The sequence below is a fragment of the Amblyomma maculatum genome, chromosome 7 (genome assembly GCF_055883805.1).
Source record: "Amblyomma maculatum isolate TAMU_Amacu chromosome 7, ASM5588380v1, whole genome shotgun sequence".
Classification (NCBI taxonomy): Eukaryota; Metazoa; Arthropoda; class Arachnida; order Ixodida; family Ixodidae; genus Amblyomma; species Amblyomma maculatum.
The window spans coordinates 64,550,894-64,572,613 of NC_139350.1; the positions used below are offsets into that span (position 1 = coordinate 64,550,894).

Below are 21,720 nucleotides of genomic sequence, written 5' to 3' on the forward strand. Positions count from 1 at the left end.
AATATACATTACTTACATGGCACAAGATCGCACGTGTAACGAACGTCCATGAGCGCTGCCGATCGGTTACAGCGAATGGACGGCGTAAACTCGGCGCCCCGATACGAGATAACGATGGGCTCCCATCACTTTTGGTCTGTTTTCGCAATCCTCCTCGCAAACGAGTTACCCTTTGCTCGCCGACGGGCGCTGCCTACGAGTGTCGGCGCGTGGTGTGGCCTCCAAGGCCACGCTGCCGCCCCTCCTCGCAACTCCGCTCCCCTCTCCTCTCGCCATTCCCTCGTCTTCGCCTGTCTCCACGGCGCCGGCCGCCGGCATAGTCTTCGAAGTTTCGTCGTTTCGTTTCCTGGCTGTTCCATTGAGCGGCCGTGCCAGGGGCGCGGGACGCCAGGAGGCAGGACTCTCCATACGCTAGCGGTTGTACTGTTTGCACGGGCGGACTGAATGCGCAGTGGCACGCGCGCGCCGCTGCATTCAGTATGGCGGTGACGATTCGTGGCCTCCGAGATTTGCATAGGTAATCTCGGAGGCCATAGGCGGTTGAAAGCAACTACGGTAGGAGCCAACAGGTGGCAGCACTGACGCTCAGGGATGCGCAGAGCTGCCTGCAACGAGTGAAGGACCTAAATACCAGGCTCGTACTGGATCAAGAGGCGAGTATCGGAGAGATCCAAGCACTGCGATCAGAACTCCAGAAAGAGACCTCTGCGCGCACAGACCTGCAAGCTCAAGTGAGTCACTTGCAGGGAATGATTGCAGACCGCGAGCGTGATGACAATGAGGTACAAGCGCTGCGAACAGAGCTACAGAGGGAGATCACCACACGCAAAGAACTTCAGGACCAACTGGATATATTACAGAAGATGGTAAATCAGTTGGTGGAAACTACCCGGCAGGGCGAGGCTAAGGATGACAGCATAGCTGAATGCCAAAGGAATGATAAAAGCGACCAAACCAATCAGGCTGAAAACGACCAGTGCCACACAGAGGCTAAGTACAACACAAACCTGCAGGGTACCCCCCAAAAGGTAGAGCACTCGGTGGGTAGCACCGGAAATATAAGGCAGACACAGGAGGAGCTGCATGAGCATCCCAACCTGCTGCACAGCCAGGAGAGTCCCCAAATGTCAACGGAGCCTAGCCAGGCATAGATACATGAAAAGGGCAACCATCAGTCCTCAATTATAGAGGAAGACTCAACCCAGACAGGACCTCTGACAGGAAGCAACACAATATCCATGGAAAGGGGAAATAAGCAACACCATCAGCACACAAAAGCAAGTGAACACAACAGTTCACACACTAAGACAAGGAAAGGACGAGTGAGTAGTGCATTGCAAGAATGTCCCCAGCGCTCAGTCCTTCTGGCCGGAGATGAAAACGCGTATAGGCTAAAGTCGGGTGCTCTGACCATAGTCCATAAAGACAGTCGCCTTACATTCTATACCAAAGCCAGGGCTACTCTAACCGAGACCATGACAGAAGTGGGGCGGAAACTTGAATCCTCCAGTGAACAGCAGCGGCTCATAGCAATCCACGCAGGCCTCCAGGATATTATACTAGGGGTCCAGCCTGAAAACATGGAAACAGTTCTCAGGGACCATCTGAAGCTATGGCAGGAGAAGTACCCCCAGCACTTCTATATTGTATTCGCCGTGCCAGAAGTGCGAGAAAAAGGCAAGGGTTACTACGAGCAGTGCAGGCTTTGGAACTCCCTGGCCCAGGAGGTATGTAAGGAATTGGGCCCCCGGACTGAGTTCATAAAAACAACAGGCCAGGTCCGGAAAACAGGCTTGAACGGTCCGCTATACTCAAAGGAAACAGCTACTGAAATAGCGAACAAGTTTGGAAGGAGGACATGTGTTTTTTTAGGAAGGCTTCCACACAGCCCCAGCGAATCTTATGCCAAGGAGACAGCCAGTGGTGCAACTCCCCAACATTCAAGCCACCAGAAGTCCAATGACCCACAGAGACAGAGGTCAGATCGCTCCGTGCAACGCATGTTGCAGAATCTGGTGAAACTAATGGAGCGAATGAGAATGTCGCCGTAGAACATCCCAGGTACAGGCTGCACCCAGACGAGACGGCCTACTCAACGGGGACGGTCAGCCAGAATGGTCGGGAGATGCAGCCACTGAAGCCAGAAGAGGCCAAAGAAGGTCAAATGACAGGACGGCAGAAACCTGGCAAGAATATTAGAGTCCGGCGGCGCCAGAAACCGAACGCGGTGAACGTTGCATTCCTTAATCTACATGGTGGCAGGCGCTTAGCGAAGTGGGAGGAATTATACCAGGAAATGGAGCAGGAAGAGATAACACTGTTTGGAGTGGCTGAAACACACCTAAGGGACATGGAGAGGCCCCCGGTCAACTCACTTTGGAACTGGACGGGCTGCAACAGAGACAGCTCGGCCCGAAAAGGAGGAGGTGTTGGGTTTTTGTGGCGGGAGGAAGGCTCCTGGACACCGTTATCGGATGACTGCGAGGAGCACGCTTGGGTGTCAGGCTATATCCATGCAGTGCCAGTAATGGCATGCGTGACGTACCTAGGCGTCTCCCCTAATCAACGTGATGAAAACTCCAACATCCTGCGCTGCATAAGGCATGACATCGAACGCTGGGGTACAAATCGGGAAGTTCTGATATTGGGTGACTTTAATGGCCACATTGAAGAACTCGATGGCTACTCCGACCATAACGGAACTCTCCTGCTTGAACTGGCCCAGGAGTTATCGCTGGAAATAGTAAATCTATGAGCCGACTGTGAGGGAACAGTTACGTGGTGTGCCCGAGGCCAGAGTTCATCCATTGACTATGGGCTCGTGTCGCGGAAACTCTGCGGTGCACTCCAGAGCATTCACATCGACGAAGAAGGCCAACACAGCTTGGGGAGCGTTCACAATCGTCTCATGCTGCAGTTCAAAGCGTCCCCATGGCACCGACAACCTAAACGACGTGAAGGCTCAAAACAGTTTCTCTCTGCTACAGCCTATGAACAAGTGGCCCACGAATTTGAGCTTAGCCCCCACCGAGAAGAGGCAGCCTCGTATGAAGAGTACATCAGTGAACTTCGCTGCATTATGCAGAAGCATGTGAAGATAACCAATGCGCGTCGAGGGGTCTGTAGAAAAAACTGGTGGGATGGGGAGGTTAGAGCAGCGCTGTGTGCCCGTCGTCTTGCCAACCGACAATACCGTCGGGCGGTTAGGAATCCTGACAGCGAAGATGTTCAGGGAAGTTGGCAAGAATATTTGCTTCGAAAGCGGGAAATGCAGGCCATTACGCAGCGGAAAATAGCCGAAGCCAGCCATAAGACGCTCCAGGACATCAAGAGCGCTGGAAAGGGAGCAACGTCCAAATTCTGGATGTATGTGGCACGACAGGATGGCAGGCCGGCACAGGCAGAAATCCGAGACGAGTCAAGTGGGGCAAAGACGGCTGATCTACATCATGCATTGACCGAGCATATACGCAAGTTATACGCGGCACCACCAGCACTTGAGGAACCTTGCATGAGTTCCCCAACTTGTGAGCAGCCAGGGAGGGCTAATAGGGAAGAAGAAACCTGGTCAGTGTCGTTGGGAGCCATCGATAGAGCAATCGCCCGGATTAGCGCGCGCACAGCTCAAGGGCTAGATGGCATCCCTGCGGGGCTCGTGAAAAGCCTGGGCAATGAGGCGCGGGCACAGCTTGCCGGTATCTTCACAGATATACTGGCAGGCAGCCCTATTCCAGAAGACTGGCGCCGTGGCAGAGTGATCCTGCTGCCAAAAAAGGGCGGTGATGCCGGTCTCTTGCGCGACTATCGGCCTCTCACTATTACCAGCGTGCTGTACAGGGTCTTCGCGCAAGTCCTGAAGGCTTGGATGACCGGGTGGGCGGAAGAGGGCAACCACTTAACCGAGTTGCAGAATGGGTTCCGACGTGGCCGCCGCCTAGAAGACAATCTGTATGTCTTAAGCCAATGCGTAGAGATCGCGCGTAAAGAGGCAAGAGGGCTGGTGAGCTGTTTCCTGGACGTAGCGAAGGCTTATGACAGCGTCCCCCAGGAACAACTGCTGCAACATCTGGATACAAGTGGAATGCCCAGACCCTGGACAGAGATGCTCCGACGTCTCTATGCCAACAACACGGTGAAAGCCACCCTCAATGGCATTTGGTCGGGCGAGGTGGTAGTGGGTAGGGGTCTGAAACAGGGCTGCCCACTGTCACCCTTGTTATATATGCTATATACGGCGAGTGTTGAGCGGCGACTACTGGCGTCGGGTGTTGGCTTCATAGTGGAGCGGATGAACGAAGGCATCAGGGAACGACAAGTGTTGCCAGCGTTGGTGTTTGCTGACGACATTGTGCTGCTGGCAGGGGACGCGGAAGACCTGCAAGCCCTCATCACCGATTGTGCTGAAGCACTGGCACCTCTTGGGTTGCAGTTCAATGCCAAAAAATCGGCCGTACTTGCTTTTTCCGGGCCGGAGCCCTCCTGTCCCCTGATGTTGTCAAAAGGTGTGCCGCTTCCTCAAGCTACAGAGTACCGCTACCTCGGAGTGACATTCGAGATTGAATCTGACTATACTGCTGGGCATGAGTTACATTTAAGAAGATCATCCCAGCGGGCTGGCAACATCCTTCACAGGAGATGCTTGTGGGGCTTTAACCGTTTTCTTATGGTGCGGGATCTGTGGAAGGTGGTTCACGTCCCTGCCCTGACCTTTGCCAATGCGGTGGTATGCTCTACAGCACCTACCCGCGAATGGCTGGAACGCAGTCAACGCACTGTTGGAAGGCTGGCTCCGGGCTGCCATGGGAACGTTGCAAATGAGGCAATTCAAGGCGACCTTGGTTGGTCTAGTTTTGAGGCGCGCGAAGCGCGAAGCAAGGCGTCGTATGACGGCAGGCTGAGACTCATGCATCCACACCGATTAGCGCGACAAGTGTTTGATTACGTCCACCGTAATGGGATCCGCACCAGATGGACGAAGCGACTGCAGCAACTCCACAGGAAGTACGGTTTCTATTCTTAGCCCGTACAAGAGGAGACGGAGCGAAAGTGGGCGAGAGCTGTTGAGACTCAGGTGCGAAAGGTGGAAACTGAGCGCTGGAGGAAGGCCATGGAGGGAAAGTTCACACTTAAGCTCTACAGAGAACACAAACAAGAGATTTGTGCGGAACCCCTCTATGACAACGACATCTCTAGCAGCCTCCTCTTCGAGGCACGAGCCGGAGCCCTCCGAACTCAGATCTATCGCCAGCGCTACGATGCTGGTGTGCGAAGTACGGTGTGCAGAGTGTGCGCAGTGAGTGAGGAGACTATCGACCACTTGGTTCTCGACTGTGCGGGCCTCACACCAGCGCCGACAGAGGGCACTACACTCCCACAGGCACTTGGCTTCAGTATACGCGACGCTTCTGATTACGCAAGACAATTCAAAGAGGTGGCCAAGACCAAGTGCCGCTTGAGAGAGTGGTGGAAGATAGTGCGACCAAAATAGTAGATGAAAATGTTAATCTGTATCTATGTACCTGTAAGTGTTAGTGTGCAGTAGGTGAAAGTGATCCAGGCCAGGATATTGTTATAATGTAATATCCACCCGTTACAAAGGGGAAGGCCACAACATCCATCCATCCATCCATCCATCCATCCATCCATGCCTCTCATTGGTCTCCCCGCTGCATACCATGCCCCGCTGCGTGTCCGTTCCGTTCCATTCCTTAGGCACTTCCTCGCTTGCCTCGCGTGATTGTCGCACATGCACACATGCTCCGTCAGTTGCGGCGCTTTGTTGTCATTTTAATGTGTGTGGTGTGAGCGCTTCGTCTGTCGGGCCTGAGTCGTATAATTCGGGATGGCGGACGGGAATTGCCTGCCTCCAGCGGTCACGAAACGAGAAGCACTGGACATGGCAACGAAGCGAGCAATTGTGACGGAACTGTCTCAAGGTGCTAAAAATTGCGAGCTGGTGAAGAAGTACAGCGTGTCGAAATCAACCATCTCGACAATTCTGAAGAATAAGGAAAAGATCACCAGCTCCGACGCCAACACAGCGGACAGAAAGCGCCTGCGGAAGGCCACCTATGCGGACATAGAGGATGCGCTGCTGAAGTGGTTCGTCGACGCACGGGCTCGCAACATTCCGATAAGTGGACCAATGATGCTGGGCAAAGCCAAAGACTTCGCATTCCTACTAGATTTTCTCGACTTCTGCCCAGGCAATGGCTGGCTACATCGGTTCAAAGTGCGGCATGGGATTGTTTTTAAATCGATTGTCGGTGAGGCGCGTTCGGTAAGTGACCAGGACGTTGCCAATTGGCTTGCAACAAACCGAGCCATTATTGCAAGCTACGCGGAGCAGGAAGTGTATAACGCAGATGAAACTGCATTATTTTATCAGATGCTTCCAGACGACGCACTCCATGAAAGGGGAGTCATACGCTGGCGGTAAACACAGTAAAGTGCACGTTACAGTTCTTCTGTGCACTAATATGAATGGCAGCGACCGGCGCATGCCGTTTGTAATCGGAAAATCCAAGAAGCCACGTTGCTTTTGGAACCATGTACCCATGCGCTACAGGCACAATACTAAGTCCTGGATGACACGGGATTTATTCGCAGAGTGGCTGGGCGAGTTTGACCGCGGCATGCAGAGGCAAAGCAGGTGCGTGCTGCTGTTGCTCGACAATTGCTCAGCGCACCACGTGCAAACGTCTCTGACGGCAGTGACTGTACTTTTGCTGCCGCCCAATACCACTTCTAAAGTGCAGCCTCTTGATTTGGATATAATACGCTCCTTTAAGGCATCGTATAGGCGCCGCATTGTGCAGCGCTTGCTCATCGCCGCTGACCGTCCGGCCGCTAACTTGCCGCTCCGAGTTTCATTGTATTCAGCCCTTGAGATGGTGAAGGCGGCCTGGGCGGAGGTGACGACCGCTTGCGTGCGAAACTGTTTCCGCAAGGCCGGCTTCGTCGACGCAGTACCGTACGTCGGGCCTGATGCCTCCGATGATGATTCCGGCGGCGACTCCGACATGGGAGGCCCTGGCATTGGTTGGCAGGATTTTATTTCTGCGGATGAAGACGCGGATATTGCGGAACCGTGCACGGATGAAGGCATCGTTTCTGAAGTGCGGGCCGAGAGTGACGCGGAAGAATCAGATGAAGATGAAACGTCTGAGCCAGCACCCGTAAGCACATCTGTAGCAATGGGCTATATAGAGGGCCTCAGACAACTTGTCTATGCCAAAGGACTCGGCGAAGAGCACGCTAGTGCTTTAAATAAACTGGAGACCGCCCTCATCGCATCTGCACTGCAGAAACAGATGAGCATCACAGACTTTTCTGCTAAGAAATAAATTTCGTGTTTTGACCGCCAACTTTTTTTTTTTCTCTTTTTTAGTTTGTGGTTCATTTACTACGAACTTCGGGATATAACGAACGGACGCCGCGTGACGCTCAGGTTCGTTATAAGCGGGCTCGACTGTAGTATCCGCGCGGGTTTCTGCGGGAAAGCAGACAAGCATCCGTGATTACTTTAAGTAATAAAGGTATGTTGAGATAAAATCGTGCATGTTTTTTTTTTTTTTTTTGTTCTCTCGGTAATTCGGACATTCGGTTAATGCAGACATATCTTACAGTCCCTAGAAGTCCGAATTAACGAGCTTTTACTGTAATAACAATGCTGCCTTGGTACGCCCAGTAGTTCGAGGCTCCAAGGGTCATGTTTTCCAGTTGGTCAACTATGTGCAGCATCTGAACTTTCACAGCGGCACTCAATGAAATTGTACATGGTTTCGGTGAGGCAATAACTTCATTGAGAGCATGTCTAAGTAGCATGTTTGTTCCTCATTTTCGAAGTTGAAATTCCCAGTGAAGGCCGACAGCATCAGACTAACAGTCATCTGCGCAGAGTATGTTGATGTGGTTGTAATAATCGGCTCCTTCTTTGCCAAGTGTACGTGGATGGTTAGCATCGACATCAGCTGTGCTTTCCCTCAAAACCAACGCATTTAAAACACCACCTGAACAAAGAGGGTTGCACTTGTTTCCATGCCTATACAATAAGGCATAATGGCCCCAAGGAAGTCGACGGCGTTCATTTTGCTGTTGTCATACAAAAGGAGGATGCGCTTGAGCAGGTGGTGGGGATAAATATCCTTCTGGTGAAAGAGGATGCCTTGATCCATCGGCAGTGAAATGGATGTGGTATCTGGAGGATAAAATACCATCCCGATGGCTTTCAGGTGTGGGATATTGCTATGTGCTAGGCAGTTGTCCACAACAAAGTGTACTTTTCCTGCTTAAGGGGGGACGCGGGCTTTGAAAGTCGAAAAATCGCGAAAAAGTCGGCTTTTCAAAAAGTGCATATATCGGCTGTATATGTTATAAACTACCTTTTCTATAATTATAAATGCCTAATTCATCGTGGAACTGCTTTAAATTAAATATACAACTGGGCGCAGCAGCCCCCGAGTCGCGAGCGAACGGCAAAAGTACCCAACCTTCGCGCGCGCGCCATTTCTCTGCCGCTGAACCGAGCGCTGCCATCTTGGTCTTGTTTTGTTTGTGAATGCTTGCCCTTTTCCATATTGCCTTCACCGGCGGCGTCCGCGGCGTAGCAGAAGCATGGCTCGCTTGTGATTGGGGGCCTCACAGGGATTGCTGAGCTTCCCGCGTCTCAAATTCGGGCTGTGATTGGACAAAGCGCGCGCTCCGTGAGAACGAGGGGGATCGCGCGACTGCTATTGGCTGCTGCGCGCGCTGACGCGGTGGCCCCTCCCCGGCGCGTCGTCTGCTCCGGCTGCCTACTGAGCTGGTGTTCTTTGTGCGCTCGCTGAATCGCTTCACGTTTCACCATTTTGAGATCGCCGTGATCATCGCTCGTTACGAATTCTGGTGGCGTGTTTTGAACGGTTATATGCACTTTGTGGATTATTGCACGGTCGGCCACGATGCGCGCTAAGAAGTTCAAAACACTGCATACGTCGTCGTTCTGTGAATGCCGTCCGAATCGCGAAGTTAGCGAAAAGCGTTGCCAACGGGCGCAGAGACGCTTCTATTAGTGCTGCTTCTGCTACATCACTACTACACCGACTGCACTGCCACTTCTAACTGTGTATCTTTCGCGTCAACGTAAGGAGCCGGTGTTTGAAGCGTGCCTGCTGTACCGACCATATCAACCTCGGCGATCTCGGCCTCCCATATCGCGTCTGTCATCGCAAGCGATAACGCGTCGTCAGCGTCGTCCGCTGTTCGCATGAAAATGAAATTTCCGAGGGAATCGGGGAGGTGGAGGCACAACGTGCTGCAGTGAAAAACAAACTTTAGACTTGGAAATGCCGTTTTAAACTTCAAGGGCCATTTTCTCAGAATGAATTTTTTTCATGGTATGGTTGCTTATTCCCGAAGTATTTGAACCGCTAATCGGATTCCCACCTGGTTTTTTCTATTGTGTGCCTGAATAAATTTCGAGGGTAAGACAAGCTCATTTTTTCAAATTATTGAGTCTGGAATTTATAATAAACAATCAAAATTAGGCTAATGCAAGTCCAATTAGTGGCACTAACCTCAATGCACTGCTAAAATGTTTCAGCAGGGAAATTAAAAAAAGGGCTCTGTCTTGCCCTGTGGTACCTATTCAGGAACCTTCATAATGAATTTCATAGTGCCAACACATTTTGCAAGTTCATCAGGCATGGAACAAGGAACCCATGTGAACCATTCTGATATACTTCTCTAACTTGAGTACCAATGTGCGCAGCTCCATGACACGTTGCAGTTATTCAAATGGCTATGCCATGAGTCTACCCTGAAAATTTCATTTGATTATCTCAAGAAACAACAAAGTTGGTATTCAAAGGTAGCCTCCCCCCCTTAAGGGGAGACACTGGTCTTAAAACAAATTTTTTTATTAAGAGAGATATCACAATGAAGTTTGGTGTGTATATGTATTTCTTCCTGCTGTTTTCAAAAATATAATTTGTTTTACTATATCTCCATTAGTTCCCATACTATGGGAACATAACAGATGCCTAATCAGGTCATTTCTTACGGGTGATTAAGACACTTTCCCTCAATATTATTTGGCTCTGATTAAAATGTAGCTGTAGCCAAAGACCTGCCATGTGGAGCTATGCTATTTATATTATCACTGAGGTGCGTTACCATATAAAAATGTAGAATTATGCCGATGCCCCATAATTTTTAAATATAATTGGCTGACATTACTCTCCTCCTAATTTGATATTTTCAACCTAGCAACATAAAAATAGCATAGCTCCACAGTTCAGTTCTTCCTGATGCAACGGTGTAAGACTTATTAAAATTGTACCACAAGAACGTAATGAAAAGTTCCATAAGGCTAGTCATGTTGGCAAAAAATGTGAAGTTGAGAAAATCACATTTGAAGCTTTGACTCTGACTGCAGAAAATTTTGGGAGGAATCTTCAAGTGCAGATTCTATTTCAGTGTTCCCTATTTGTCCCCCTGCAAAACACAACAACAAGTATCTTATTCCATCCAACAAAACATTTCCTAAAAATTTTGAAGATGTGTACATGACAAAATTGTAATAAAAAAAATATTCATAAAGTTATGGGTTTACTTTTTATTTTAAGCCGACCAGAGCGCGGGGCTAGGATGTCCAGCTCAAAGGATAATATCTTGAGCCCTGCAAACGGTTTCTTGAGGGAATTAGCAGTCCCGTGCCAAGGGGGCCTGTGGCAAACAGTTGGGTGGCGCTGAAAAGCTCCGTTGCGACGCTCGTGCGATTTACCGCTCGCATCTTCGCGATCTCGCCGCAGGTCCCGCGCTTCGTGTGCGCAATAAAGTTGTTAGCGCTTTCATGTCCACAATCGCGAACTCTGTACTGGCATCGCATTCCGCGCTGAGGCCACGGTGAAACTCGCGTTGGGTCGCCGACTTTCCTTGCCCCGCCGGGGTGGTGCAGTGGTAAGACGCCTGACTACTGTGCCGGAGTACCCGGGTTCGAAGCCGACCTCGGCGGCTGCGTTTCGATGGAGGCGAAACGAAGAGGCGTCCGTGTGCTGTGCGATGTCAGCGCACGTTAAAGATCCCCAGGTGGTCCAAATTACTCCGTAGCCCTCCACTACGGCTCCTCTTTCTCTCTATCCACTTTCTCTCCCACCTTCCTCCCTTCCCTTACGGCGCGGTTCAGGTGTCCACAGCTACAAGTGTGACAGATACTGCGCCTTTCCCTTCCTGTGAACCAATCAATCAATCAATCGCCGACTTTCCCGACAAAACGGACTTTGCGCGCCGACCGCTCAACACAGTGCGTCGGCTCCGCCATAGAGTAGTACGCGGCGGCGGCATCAGTGTATCGTGATCCGGGATGCAGTTCGCACTGTAATTTGAACCCGCGGTGTTATCGTAACACAAGTCCCGACAGCACGCTTGTGGCTTTTGTTCCACGCCTACGCCTGTTCCTTACGACTTCCAAAAGCTCGTTGGGTGCACGGTTACAATCTACCGTTGTCCGGCATCTCGATCGCAAGGGGAAAAAAAGAAAAAACGATCGGCACAAAACGGTGCTTCAAGAAACGCGAGCGCAAACGCAGACGCACACGAAGAGGCAGCCACGGCGGCGAACACAAAACAGAAAGAAAAAAAAAATGACCCGCTGGCCAAGCCAGCCAATAGGAGACGCGGAACGGCGCGCTTAGCGCGCCGCGTGACAGCAATCAGAGACCATAAACGGCCTTCGGAAAACCGGCGCTCGCAGCCATACCGCTTGAGCGACGCCATTTTGAGATAGCACAAATTGCGCACAAAGAAAACAGCTTCAAACCAAGCCCAAGATGGCGGCGATCGGCCGGCTGGAACGCCCGCGGCGCTCGGGAATTTCGAACAAATTTTCTCTTTTCGGGGGGCATTTAGTGACTGCCATGATGTTTTGAAAACAGATTTTATCGCATTTCCTGGCCGACTTCAGCGTTAATAATTTGGTGCAGGTGCTCGAAAGGTTAAACCTTCAGAAAATGGATGTTTCTCAAAATCGATCTTTTTACCATTTTCGGCCGTTCTAAGACCCGCGTCTCCCCTTAAAATGGCAACTCCATCCAGTGCTACACCTGAAGTCTTTGTGTTCAAGTTGCACAGCCAGCTACCAGTTGGTTTTGTCCCACAAAGTTTTCTGTCGATGAGAAGGTGGGTTGTGTACATTCTGTAGCCGGCGAAGTGGATTCAGCATCTTTGTACAGTGAAAGCTCGTTAATCCGAAGCTCAATAATTCGCATTTTCAGATAATATGAATTACACTACTTGGTCCGCCCAAGCTCCGTAAAGATCTGTATATAAAAAGCCTGTTATTTCGAACGCGAGTCGGGCCCGCTACGGATAATTTGAACTACGCACCGCAGTGTCTGGGCGGCTTGGCGCACGTGGCAAAAAAAAAAAGTAAAGAAACACCTCCGCGATAGGAAGGCATAATTAGAGGCTGCGCACGTTCAAAACAGGGACAGAAGATGGAACCAGGTAAAACCATGGAAGAGTGGGTAAAACATAAATGGTGCCATGACCGGTGCGGCGGCCGGCGGCGTTGGAGGGGACGGCAGCTGTGGCGAGGTCAATGCATGGCCGCGGCGGCGGCAGCTCTCTGCTCTCTCTTCTGCACAACCTTTGCAGCTTGCAACTAAATACTCATTAATTCCAGTCCTGTTAATTTGGAAATAGGGATAAGTACTGTGGGTGCAGTCCCAACCAACGCCCATGAAAGACTATGATCTCGGACGGGCACTAAGGGTTAAACTGTTTTTTTTTTGAGACAGCTGTCCGTCCTTCCATTATTCATCAGTCTTCAACAAAAGCACAAGAGTCCGCTGCGATCATGACACCGGCTTTTTTAGCTTTCTTGGCAAGCAGCTTCAAAAGCTGCTTGCTTCTGTCACGCGTTCCAATGGTTGGAGTGGGAGTAGACAGCTGCCGCCCCAGTCGCTCATAGCATAATAAAGCGAACGTACTGAAAAGGAATGTACTGCACAACCAGATAAGCCACTTTGCCAAGTTCCCCCCCCCTGCTGGAGCTAAAGCCAAAAGGTAAACACGTAAACACACCGTTATAGCTGCACAGCGTCTTGGCGCATTGCCAAGAAATGTGTTGTGAACCGTGCCGGCACGAAATGGAGCGACGCGCTAACGACTGACGCCTTTTTTTTTTTTTTTTTCAGATTCGTAGGCACAAATCGGGGCTGGGTGGGTTAATTATGAGAGTGAGTTCGTTACGCGACTAAATACGGTACATGTACCATAACGCAAATGGTTCTTGTTAGTTTTTTCGAGGACATTCGATAATTCAAACTTTCTTCCCCGGTGCCGTGAAGTTCGAAATACAGTACATGTACCGTAACGCAAATGGTTCTTGTTAGTTTTTTCGAGGACATTCGATAATTCAAACTTTCTTCCCCGGTGCCGTGAAGTTCGAATTAACGAGCTTTTACTGCATGTGGGAGTCTGCACTTGTGACCACTTTGATAAATGAGTCCTGCCAACGACCTCCATCAACACCTTCAATTTGTTTGTCAGTATCGTGAACAACGTCGACAGGGGCACACTTGGTCTTTCTGGCAATTTGATCTTTGAGCACGCGTTCTTGCTTGCTTTTAGGATCAAGCAGAATTTATGCTACAATGTTGAAGTCCTATATTTTGGCATTTTCTCTTCTGAATGGCTGGTAGCTGCTGTCTCCTAAACACAGATCACAACATAAAAAAATGGTGCAGGCTGGCGTGGCGCACCCTCTCGTCGCAGGCGCGGAATAAGAATGGGTGAACAAGTGCAGCGAAAGCATGACAAAAAACCAGTTTGACCACTGTATTACAGTGAAACATGTCTTCACCCTGTAGCCATGTGTTTCGGCAGTCCACGAGGTGTACTGTGTACTAGTTTTTGTGCTGGGAGGAGGGGGAGAAATACAACGGGGGCGCTTTGCTATGTCCTGCTACTCCAAAGGACGATCAATTCAATGGGTTTGCGGCAAAATCGGGTTCACACATTGCCGCCTCACATCCCAATCTTCGGATTACCCATGCTAATGCAGGCTGCCATATTGAATCATCCAATAATTTTTTACACTGAAGAATTTACACTGGAATTTCATTTAACCAAGTTTGAATTAACAAGGTTTTACAGTGGAACTTCTTAGGACCAGTCACTAATTCACAGCTGCTGCAAAAAAAAATTAGTTGCGGTTTAACTCTGGTTAACCCTAGTTGAATTGTGATAGCAACGGCGGATGCTTCTTTTGACTGCTACATTATTCCCCTATCACGCCCTATCAGTGTAAGGTGCTACATTATTGGGGACACTTAAGCTCATCCTTTAAGAGTATGACTCGAGAGCGCAAGCTACCAGCCCACATATAAATGAGAAGGGTTCAATGCTGCTGAACTGAATGTGGAGCGAAAGCATTAGCTGCCGGTGACTGAGCATTCTTAGCCTTCTTCTTCGTCATGGTCTTATTCATCGTGACTGTTCAAGGTCAAACGTGGCCCTTCCCGTGTCGACGCTACGGGGCAAAACTTGGCGCAGTATTAATATCGCAATAAAATGCTTGCTTCTTCAAGAGCAGCCAAAAGAGCACAAGTGCGGTGTGTGGAGTGCTAAGCAGGATATTGTTGAAATGAGGCAAAAATAAAAACACTGGCTATCACCTGAAACAGAACAGTGACATTTCAAACAGGGCACAGTAATGCACATCGTAAAGTATAGAATGCTTCTTTTGGAATGTATGCTAGCTGGCCAGAACTAGGACCCACTCGTTGAGCCGCAGGGAGCCCAGGTTCCAGATTTGCAACAGGCCAGACTTTGATGTGGCGTCCGTCAGTGGATGCTGACGATCTGGATCTGGGCAGCATGCCAATGCCACCCATTCCTCATGCGATGGTACCTCAGAGTTTGCCGATATCTGCACAGGGATGCACAGGAAGCACATTAGCTAGGGATGTGTGGATAGTCCAAACTGCAAATTGTCTGCAAAAATTAGCAATTGCCATTCGATTTCATTGCACCACTCTTTCCCCAGGTTTTTCAGAGACTAACCTCAAAAATTTTCAGGAATTTCAAACTTCCTATTGACCTGAACTCTCAGACAAACACTGCAACATTTACAAATGGTACTCACTTGCAAATCATTTAAGGAAACTTAAGTAGCTACAGTTTGTTAGGCCATAAATAAGCAAACAAGCTGCACCAATCAGCCCACCAGGAAAGAATCTTAGTCAGCCACCAGCTACACCATTAACCACACAGTGCCCCTGCTGGTTGGATCCCTTGCAATTGTGTTGCACTGCAACACACGTGTCTGTGGTCCATATAACATCACCCACTAAAAAATCTGCACTAAGAAAAATTTTCTCTGCTTTCCTGGTGCAAACTAGGAGAACAGTCTCCAACCCATTTCTGATGCAAAGGAACTGCACGGCAACCCCTCACTTACTTTGCCATGATGGAGAGGAGGTCGAGGGCACCAAGCCGAAGCCCAAATGGCTCCACCCGGATAGAAGGTCACATGGCAGCCACCGTTGGCTTCCAGGCAGCCAAAAAGAGGCAGCCTCTGCCAATCCTGCTGCTCCTGGGAGCTGCACCGAATTGCGGGGGATTCTCGAAACAGCGGCAGGTAAGCCTCCAGTGCCCTGCCGAGTAGAACAGACGAAAGGCAATAGTACTTCGTACAGTGAGAATGAATGTATACTGTTTGATTAGATGGCATAGAAGTATAGGGTATATGGAAGTATAGGGGATCATGTATAGGGTGTAATGTGATCACGTAAAATGAAGAACAAAAATTGAGGGGGCACTTTAGCTCTGCCTAATTATTGTATTAAAGGTCCTCTGTAGGTATAAAGGTCTGTAGGTCCTCGTTCACAACATCCCAGTCAACCACGGACCTCCAAGGTACGTCAGATTAGAATCTGAGTCTTCATTGCCACGAGGTGACATTCGTAAGGCATCCCTACGAACGTCCAAATTCAGATATCCGCATTGGAGATTCGGTGCATGTCCAAGGAGCATCCATTATTGGATAGTGAGCGGATGGCTGCACGTGGACGTCCGAGAGGTATCCACGAATGTCCGCTTATTGCCATGAATTTCTGGCTGACATGCATGTTTCAATTGTCCTCACACAAAATATTTGAACAAGGGAATTTGTTGTGCAGATGAGGAAATTAATCTGACCGCATTCCATAGTGATTGCTCGAACTAATTGAATAATACCTTTCAAATATGACACTGATATAAAATAACCTCATCTAAATTAATCATGTGACTTTCTAGCATGCGATCTGATAATGCCGTTTTTTTCTCCGGCATTTTTATGTGGAGGCATGCACTCCGTTTGGTGAAAACGGAACTCTTACCAGGCAGCACAGCTGGCACAGTTAGCAGCCCACCTCAAAGCCGGTCCGATCCAATCCATTTCTCGCCAAGGTCATTTCTAATGACAAGGAGGATCATACGAAGTGTAGCTTCTTGTTTCCTTTTTTCTAACATGTTCAAGCTATACACAAGTGCAGCTGTCCGTTCATTCATCGGGTGTCAAGTTCTCAGTCGGCCTCCGATCCGACCAAAACAGATCGGATGACCATCCGCTGTTCAGTTCCTTTGGCATCACGGAGCCGAAAAACTCACACTACGGTGATAGGTGACCGTTGGCCATGATGGTGTCATCGCCGGTGTAATGTGAAAGTATTGTATTGTATTGTATTGGGTTTCAACCCCCGCCATTATGCAAGATGTAGAGGTAAACGGGAAAGTGCGATGCAGTGACCACAGGATGGTGAGGTCCCGAATTAGCCTAAATCTGAAGAAAGAATGCAACATATTAGTAAGCAAGAAACCCATCAACGAATTAGCGGTGAGGGGAAGGGCACAAGAGTTCAGGATCTCGCTGCAGAATAGATATTCAGCTCTAATCGAGAATGGCAACATTACCCTAGAAGCAATGAACAATAATTTCGGAGACATTGTTACTGAGTGCGCTGTAGAAGTAGGCGGTAGGATAGTTAGAGAGGATACTGGTAAGCTGTCTAGGAGACGAAATATTTGATTAAGAAATGCCAGAGCATGAAAGCTTCCAATCCAACAGACCAGATAGAATTGGCCGAGATATCAAAGCTAATCAATAAGCGCAAGGTGGCTGATATAAGGAAGTATAACATGGAGAAAATTGAGCATGCTGTAAAGAGCAGGGCAAGCCTTAAAGCGGTAAAGAAGAAAAAGGGCATAGGCAAAAAGCAGATGTATGCAATAAGGGACAAGGCTGGCAACGTCGTGACGAATATGGACAAGATAGTGAAAGTAGCCGAGGAGTTCTATACAGATCTCTAGAGTAGCAAAAATAATCAGGACCGTAATGAGACGGTTTTGTCAGACGTTCCACCAGTGACGAAGGACGAAATTAAGAAAGCATTAGAAACTATGAAAAGGGGAAAATCAGCTGAAGAGGATCAGGTAACTACAGATTTGTTGAAGGACGGGAGAGGATATCATGCTAGAAAAACTGGCCACCCTGTATACACAGTGACTTGTGTCATCGATGGTACCGGAACCATGGAAGAATGCAAACATTATCCTCATTCATAAGAAAGGGGACTCTAAGGACCTTAAAAATTACAGACCACTCAGCTTACTGTCTGTTATGTATAAGGTATTTACTAAGGTAATTGCTAATAGAATCAGGACAACCTTAGACTGCAATCAAGCAGGTTTTCGGAGACAGTACTCTACTATCGATCATATCCATACTACCAACCAGGTGATAGAAAAATGCTCAGAATATAAACAGCCCTTATACATAGCATTCATTGATTACAAAAAAGCATTTGGCTCCGCTGAAATCTCGGCGGTAATGCAGGCATTGCGAAATCAAGGGGTAGACGAGCTGTACGTGAAAGTGCTGGAAGATATATATAGTGGCTGCACAGCAATCATAGTTCTGCATAAAGAAATAAAATTCCCATAAAGAAAGGTGTTAGGCAAGGAAACACGATCTCCCCAGTACTATTAAAAGCTTGCTTAGAGGAAGTATTCAGAGACTTGGAATGGGAGCAGTTAGGGATAAGGGTAGATGGAGAATACCTCAGTAATCTGCGATTTGCTGATGACATAGCCTTGCTAAGTAACTCGGGGGATGAACTGCAAATAATGATTGATGACCTAGACAGGAAAAGTAGAAAGGTAGACTTAAAAATCAATATGCAGAAGACTAAGGTAATGTTCAACAGCCTCGGGAAGGAACAGCAGTTTATGTTAGGTAGCGAAACACTGGCAGTAGTAGGCGAATACGTCTACTTAGGACAGGTAGTAACCGCTGATCCAGACCATGAAAAGGAAATAACAAGAATAAGATTGGGATGGAGCGCATTTGGCAAGCACTCGCAGATTATGACTAGCAGCTTACTGGTATCGCTCAAGAGGAAAGTATACAACAGTTGCATCTTACCTGTACTCACTTATGGGGCTGAAACATGGAGGCTAACCAAGAGGGTTCTACTTAAGTTGAGGACAACCCAGAGGGCTATGGAACGAAAAACAGGAGTAACATTAGGAGTAACATGGTAGGAGTAACATTAAGAGATAGAAAGCGTGCAGAGGGGGTCAGAGAAATAACTCAAGTTACCGATATTCTAGTAGAAATTAAGAAGAAGAAATGGGCATGGGCAGGACATGTAGTGCGCAGAGAGGATAATCGATGGTCGCTTAGGGTAACAAACTGGATTGCGAGGGAAGGAAAGCATAGCAGGGGGCGGCAGAAAGTTAAGTGGGCAGATGAGGTTAAGAAGTTCGCAGGGGTCAAGTGGATGCAGCTAGCACAGAACCGGATTAATTGGAGGAATATGGGAGAGGCCTTTGCCCTGCAGTGGGTATAGTCAGGCTGATGATGATGTATAGGGGTTAATGGCGCATAAGCGGCTCAGGCTATCATGCACCAGGCACAAGGTTGTATATTGAGTTTAGTGGAGTATATGTATTCATTCTACAGTTTCTTTAAAACGTTTGCTTCCTTTATCCCTGCCTTTCCTCCTCATCGTCCTCCTCCCTTGCTTCCTTTAGAAAGATAAAAACACATGACAGATCAACAAGACCATTTTCACCTAAAATCAATGCTGGATGGAACGGAATGTGTTGTGTAAAATCTAGTAAAATACTTTTTCATGGTTTATGGTGAGTTCCTCTCTGCATTCTTTACACAATGGTTTTTCTTTTCTCAACAAAACATTATGCGTCAGGTGTGTATGGCCAATGCGGAGTTGGCATAAAATCACTTCTATGAAACATTCTTGATTATGACATGATTTCCATTCCCCCAAAATCGGCTTCACCAACTGCAGTTTGTTATTTACCTCGCTACATCATGATGACTGCCATTTCTCCTTTAGTTTACAGCGCACTAGCGTCATGCAGTCTCTGTATGGAATATTTATGTTCTTGATTTGTTTGTCATGGGCTTGAGCAATGCAAACGTCTGCTCTCTCATTGCCTCCAATGCCGACATGACTCGGGACTCAACAAAATGTTATGCTACGTCCTTGAGCAGAGGTTGCTGATACATTATGATGTCTCCAAGCAGTGAAGCAACTGCATTTTTGTGGTGAAGGGCTAATACTATTTGTGATGTTCCTATTGGCTATTTTTTTTTACTGCCATAGCAAGTGCATAACACTCAGCGGTAAAAATGCTCGTACACTGAGGTAGTCTTACTATTTTTTCCCATTTTCCTTGCACTACTGCACTTTCAACATGCTTGATTGTCTTGAAGCCATTTTATAAAACTGTGTGCAGTTTGAGTAATTTTCTTTAAGAGCTAAGAATTCTTGCAAAATATGTTCATGTAGTGTATTCTGTTTACAAAACCGAGTCAATGCGAAATCACAAACAATGGGGGGGCTGTACCATGGCGGTAGTGGATCGTGCCTTGATTCAATATCAGGGAGGGAATTCAGTATTCCCAACTCTTGGCATTTATTCTCGAACCAGAGTAGCAAGGGTCTGATTAACTGCGGTCTATTGTTGAACAACATTCTGGAGCTGCACTTTGTAACAAGAGGGTAGCATATATACTTTCGTAATGAGCGTATTTTGAGGAGATAAGAAAAAGCAAGCATGGTTCTTCTGTATTCCAGGGAGGATTCATTTGTTTCAACATAGAGGCTGTTTATGGGGAGAGGTTCTATATGCACCAGATGCGAGGTGCAAACCGAGGTTGTGCACAAAGTCCAGTCGTTTTAGGTATGATGCTCTTGCAAGCCCGTACACTACACAACCATAATCCAAACAAGACATTACAACGAAGTGATAAATGCGCAAAAGGCATGTTCTATCAGACTCCCAGTGTTTTCTTGAAAGGACCTGGAGTATATTTAGGGATTTGGTAGCTTTCTTTTTAAGAGTATTGATATGAGAAAAGAATGTGAGTTTTCTGTCAAAAGTTATCCCCAGGAATTTGTGTTCATTTTTAACTGGTAGTTCAGTCTCATTCAGGTGCAGAGTGGGGTCAGTTTGTTCCAAGTCTGAGTGAAAACATTACTGCCACTGTTTTCTATGGAGAAAACTGAAATCCATTTTTGTCTGCCCATGTCACTAGTTTATCAATTGTTAGCTGTACCTGCCTCTCACACGTTGCTACGATGAAGGAAGTGCAAGCTATATGAAGGTCGTCGACGTAGACCGAGTACTAAATAGATTTTGGTATTACCTTGGAAATGGAAATCATTTTTACCAGAAAGAGTGGTGTGCTTAAAATATATCCTTGCAGAACAAAATTTTCTTGGGTGAAGGTTTTTGATAGTGTAGTACCAAGACACACCTGAAATGTATGTTTAGATAGAAAACCATTCCCAATTTTGAGCATTTGGCCACAAATCCTTAAGTTTGCTAGGTGGCGTAGGATCCCGAACCCTTAGGTTATGTCGTATGCTTTGTCTAGGTCAAAGAAAACTGAGAGGCACTGTTGCTTGTGTATAAAAGCCTCCCTGACTGTGTTTTTTAGGCGAACCAGATGATCTGTTGTTGAAAGTGTTTTTCTAAAATCACATTGGTTGATGTCCAAAAGTTCACGAGATTCAAGAGTAAACATTATTCTGATGTTGGGATCGCTTTCAAAAGATTTGGCTAGGCAGCTGGTGAGGCTTGGGGATGTCAGTGGTTTTTCTGGTTTTAAGAACGGTACAATTATCGCCTTCTTCCAAGCCTCTGGGAGTATTACACCAATCCATATTTTGTTAAAAAATTTCAAAAGTGCTTGTTTTGAACATTCAGATAAATTGACGAGCATTTTATAACATATTCGGTCAGGATCGGGTGCAGTTTGTTTACCTGCAGATAAAACACTTTTCAATTCCTGAATTGTAATTAGGCTATTGTACTCCTCGTCTTGGCCTCCACTTGTTGGAAGTCTTTGTTTTTCAGCTGCTTTGTGCTTTAAGAAAGATTCTGTGTAGTGTGTGGAACTTGAAATTGTGGAAAAATGTTCCCCTAATACATTAGCTTGCTCCTCCATACTTACTAGTTTGTACAGCTGGGGCTGTCAGCAGGGGAAGAATGAAGGGAGAGTAGGTGTGTGTAGTGTAGTGTAGTGTAGTGTAGTGTAGTGGGGTTTAATGGCACATAGGCTACTAAGGCCATCATGCGCCAAGCGCGAGGTTTAGTTTGTTATGCATGTGATGGGTATGTAAAGTTGGCTAAAAAATCTATAACTCATTTAAAAACCCT

General features: G+C 47.7%; 1 protein-coding gene and 1 pseudogene across 3 annotated transcripts in view; one reads left to right on the plus strand and one right to left on the minus strand.

The window, feature by feature from the left end:
* Positions 1 to 21,720, minus strand: part of LOC146183562 (uncharacterized) — a 196,957-nt gene that overhangs the window by 49,661 nt on the left and 125,576 nt on the right. For all 3 annotated transcript variants that reach the window (XM_084609149.1, XM_084609148.1, XM_084609146.1), the window contains 2 exons: positions 15,446 to 15,641; positions 14,766 to 14,914 (listed from right to left, as the gene is read on the minus strand). In XM_084609149.1, the coding sequence (XP_084465275.1) occupies positions 14,766 to 14,914; positions 15,446 to 15,641 (345 nt within the window). The remainder of the gene's footprint in view (positions 1 to 14,765; positions 14,915 to 15,445; positions 15,642 to 21,720) is intronic.
* Positions 1,476 to 5,488, plus strand: LOC146183563 (uncharacterized; annotated as a pseudogene).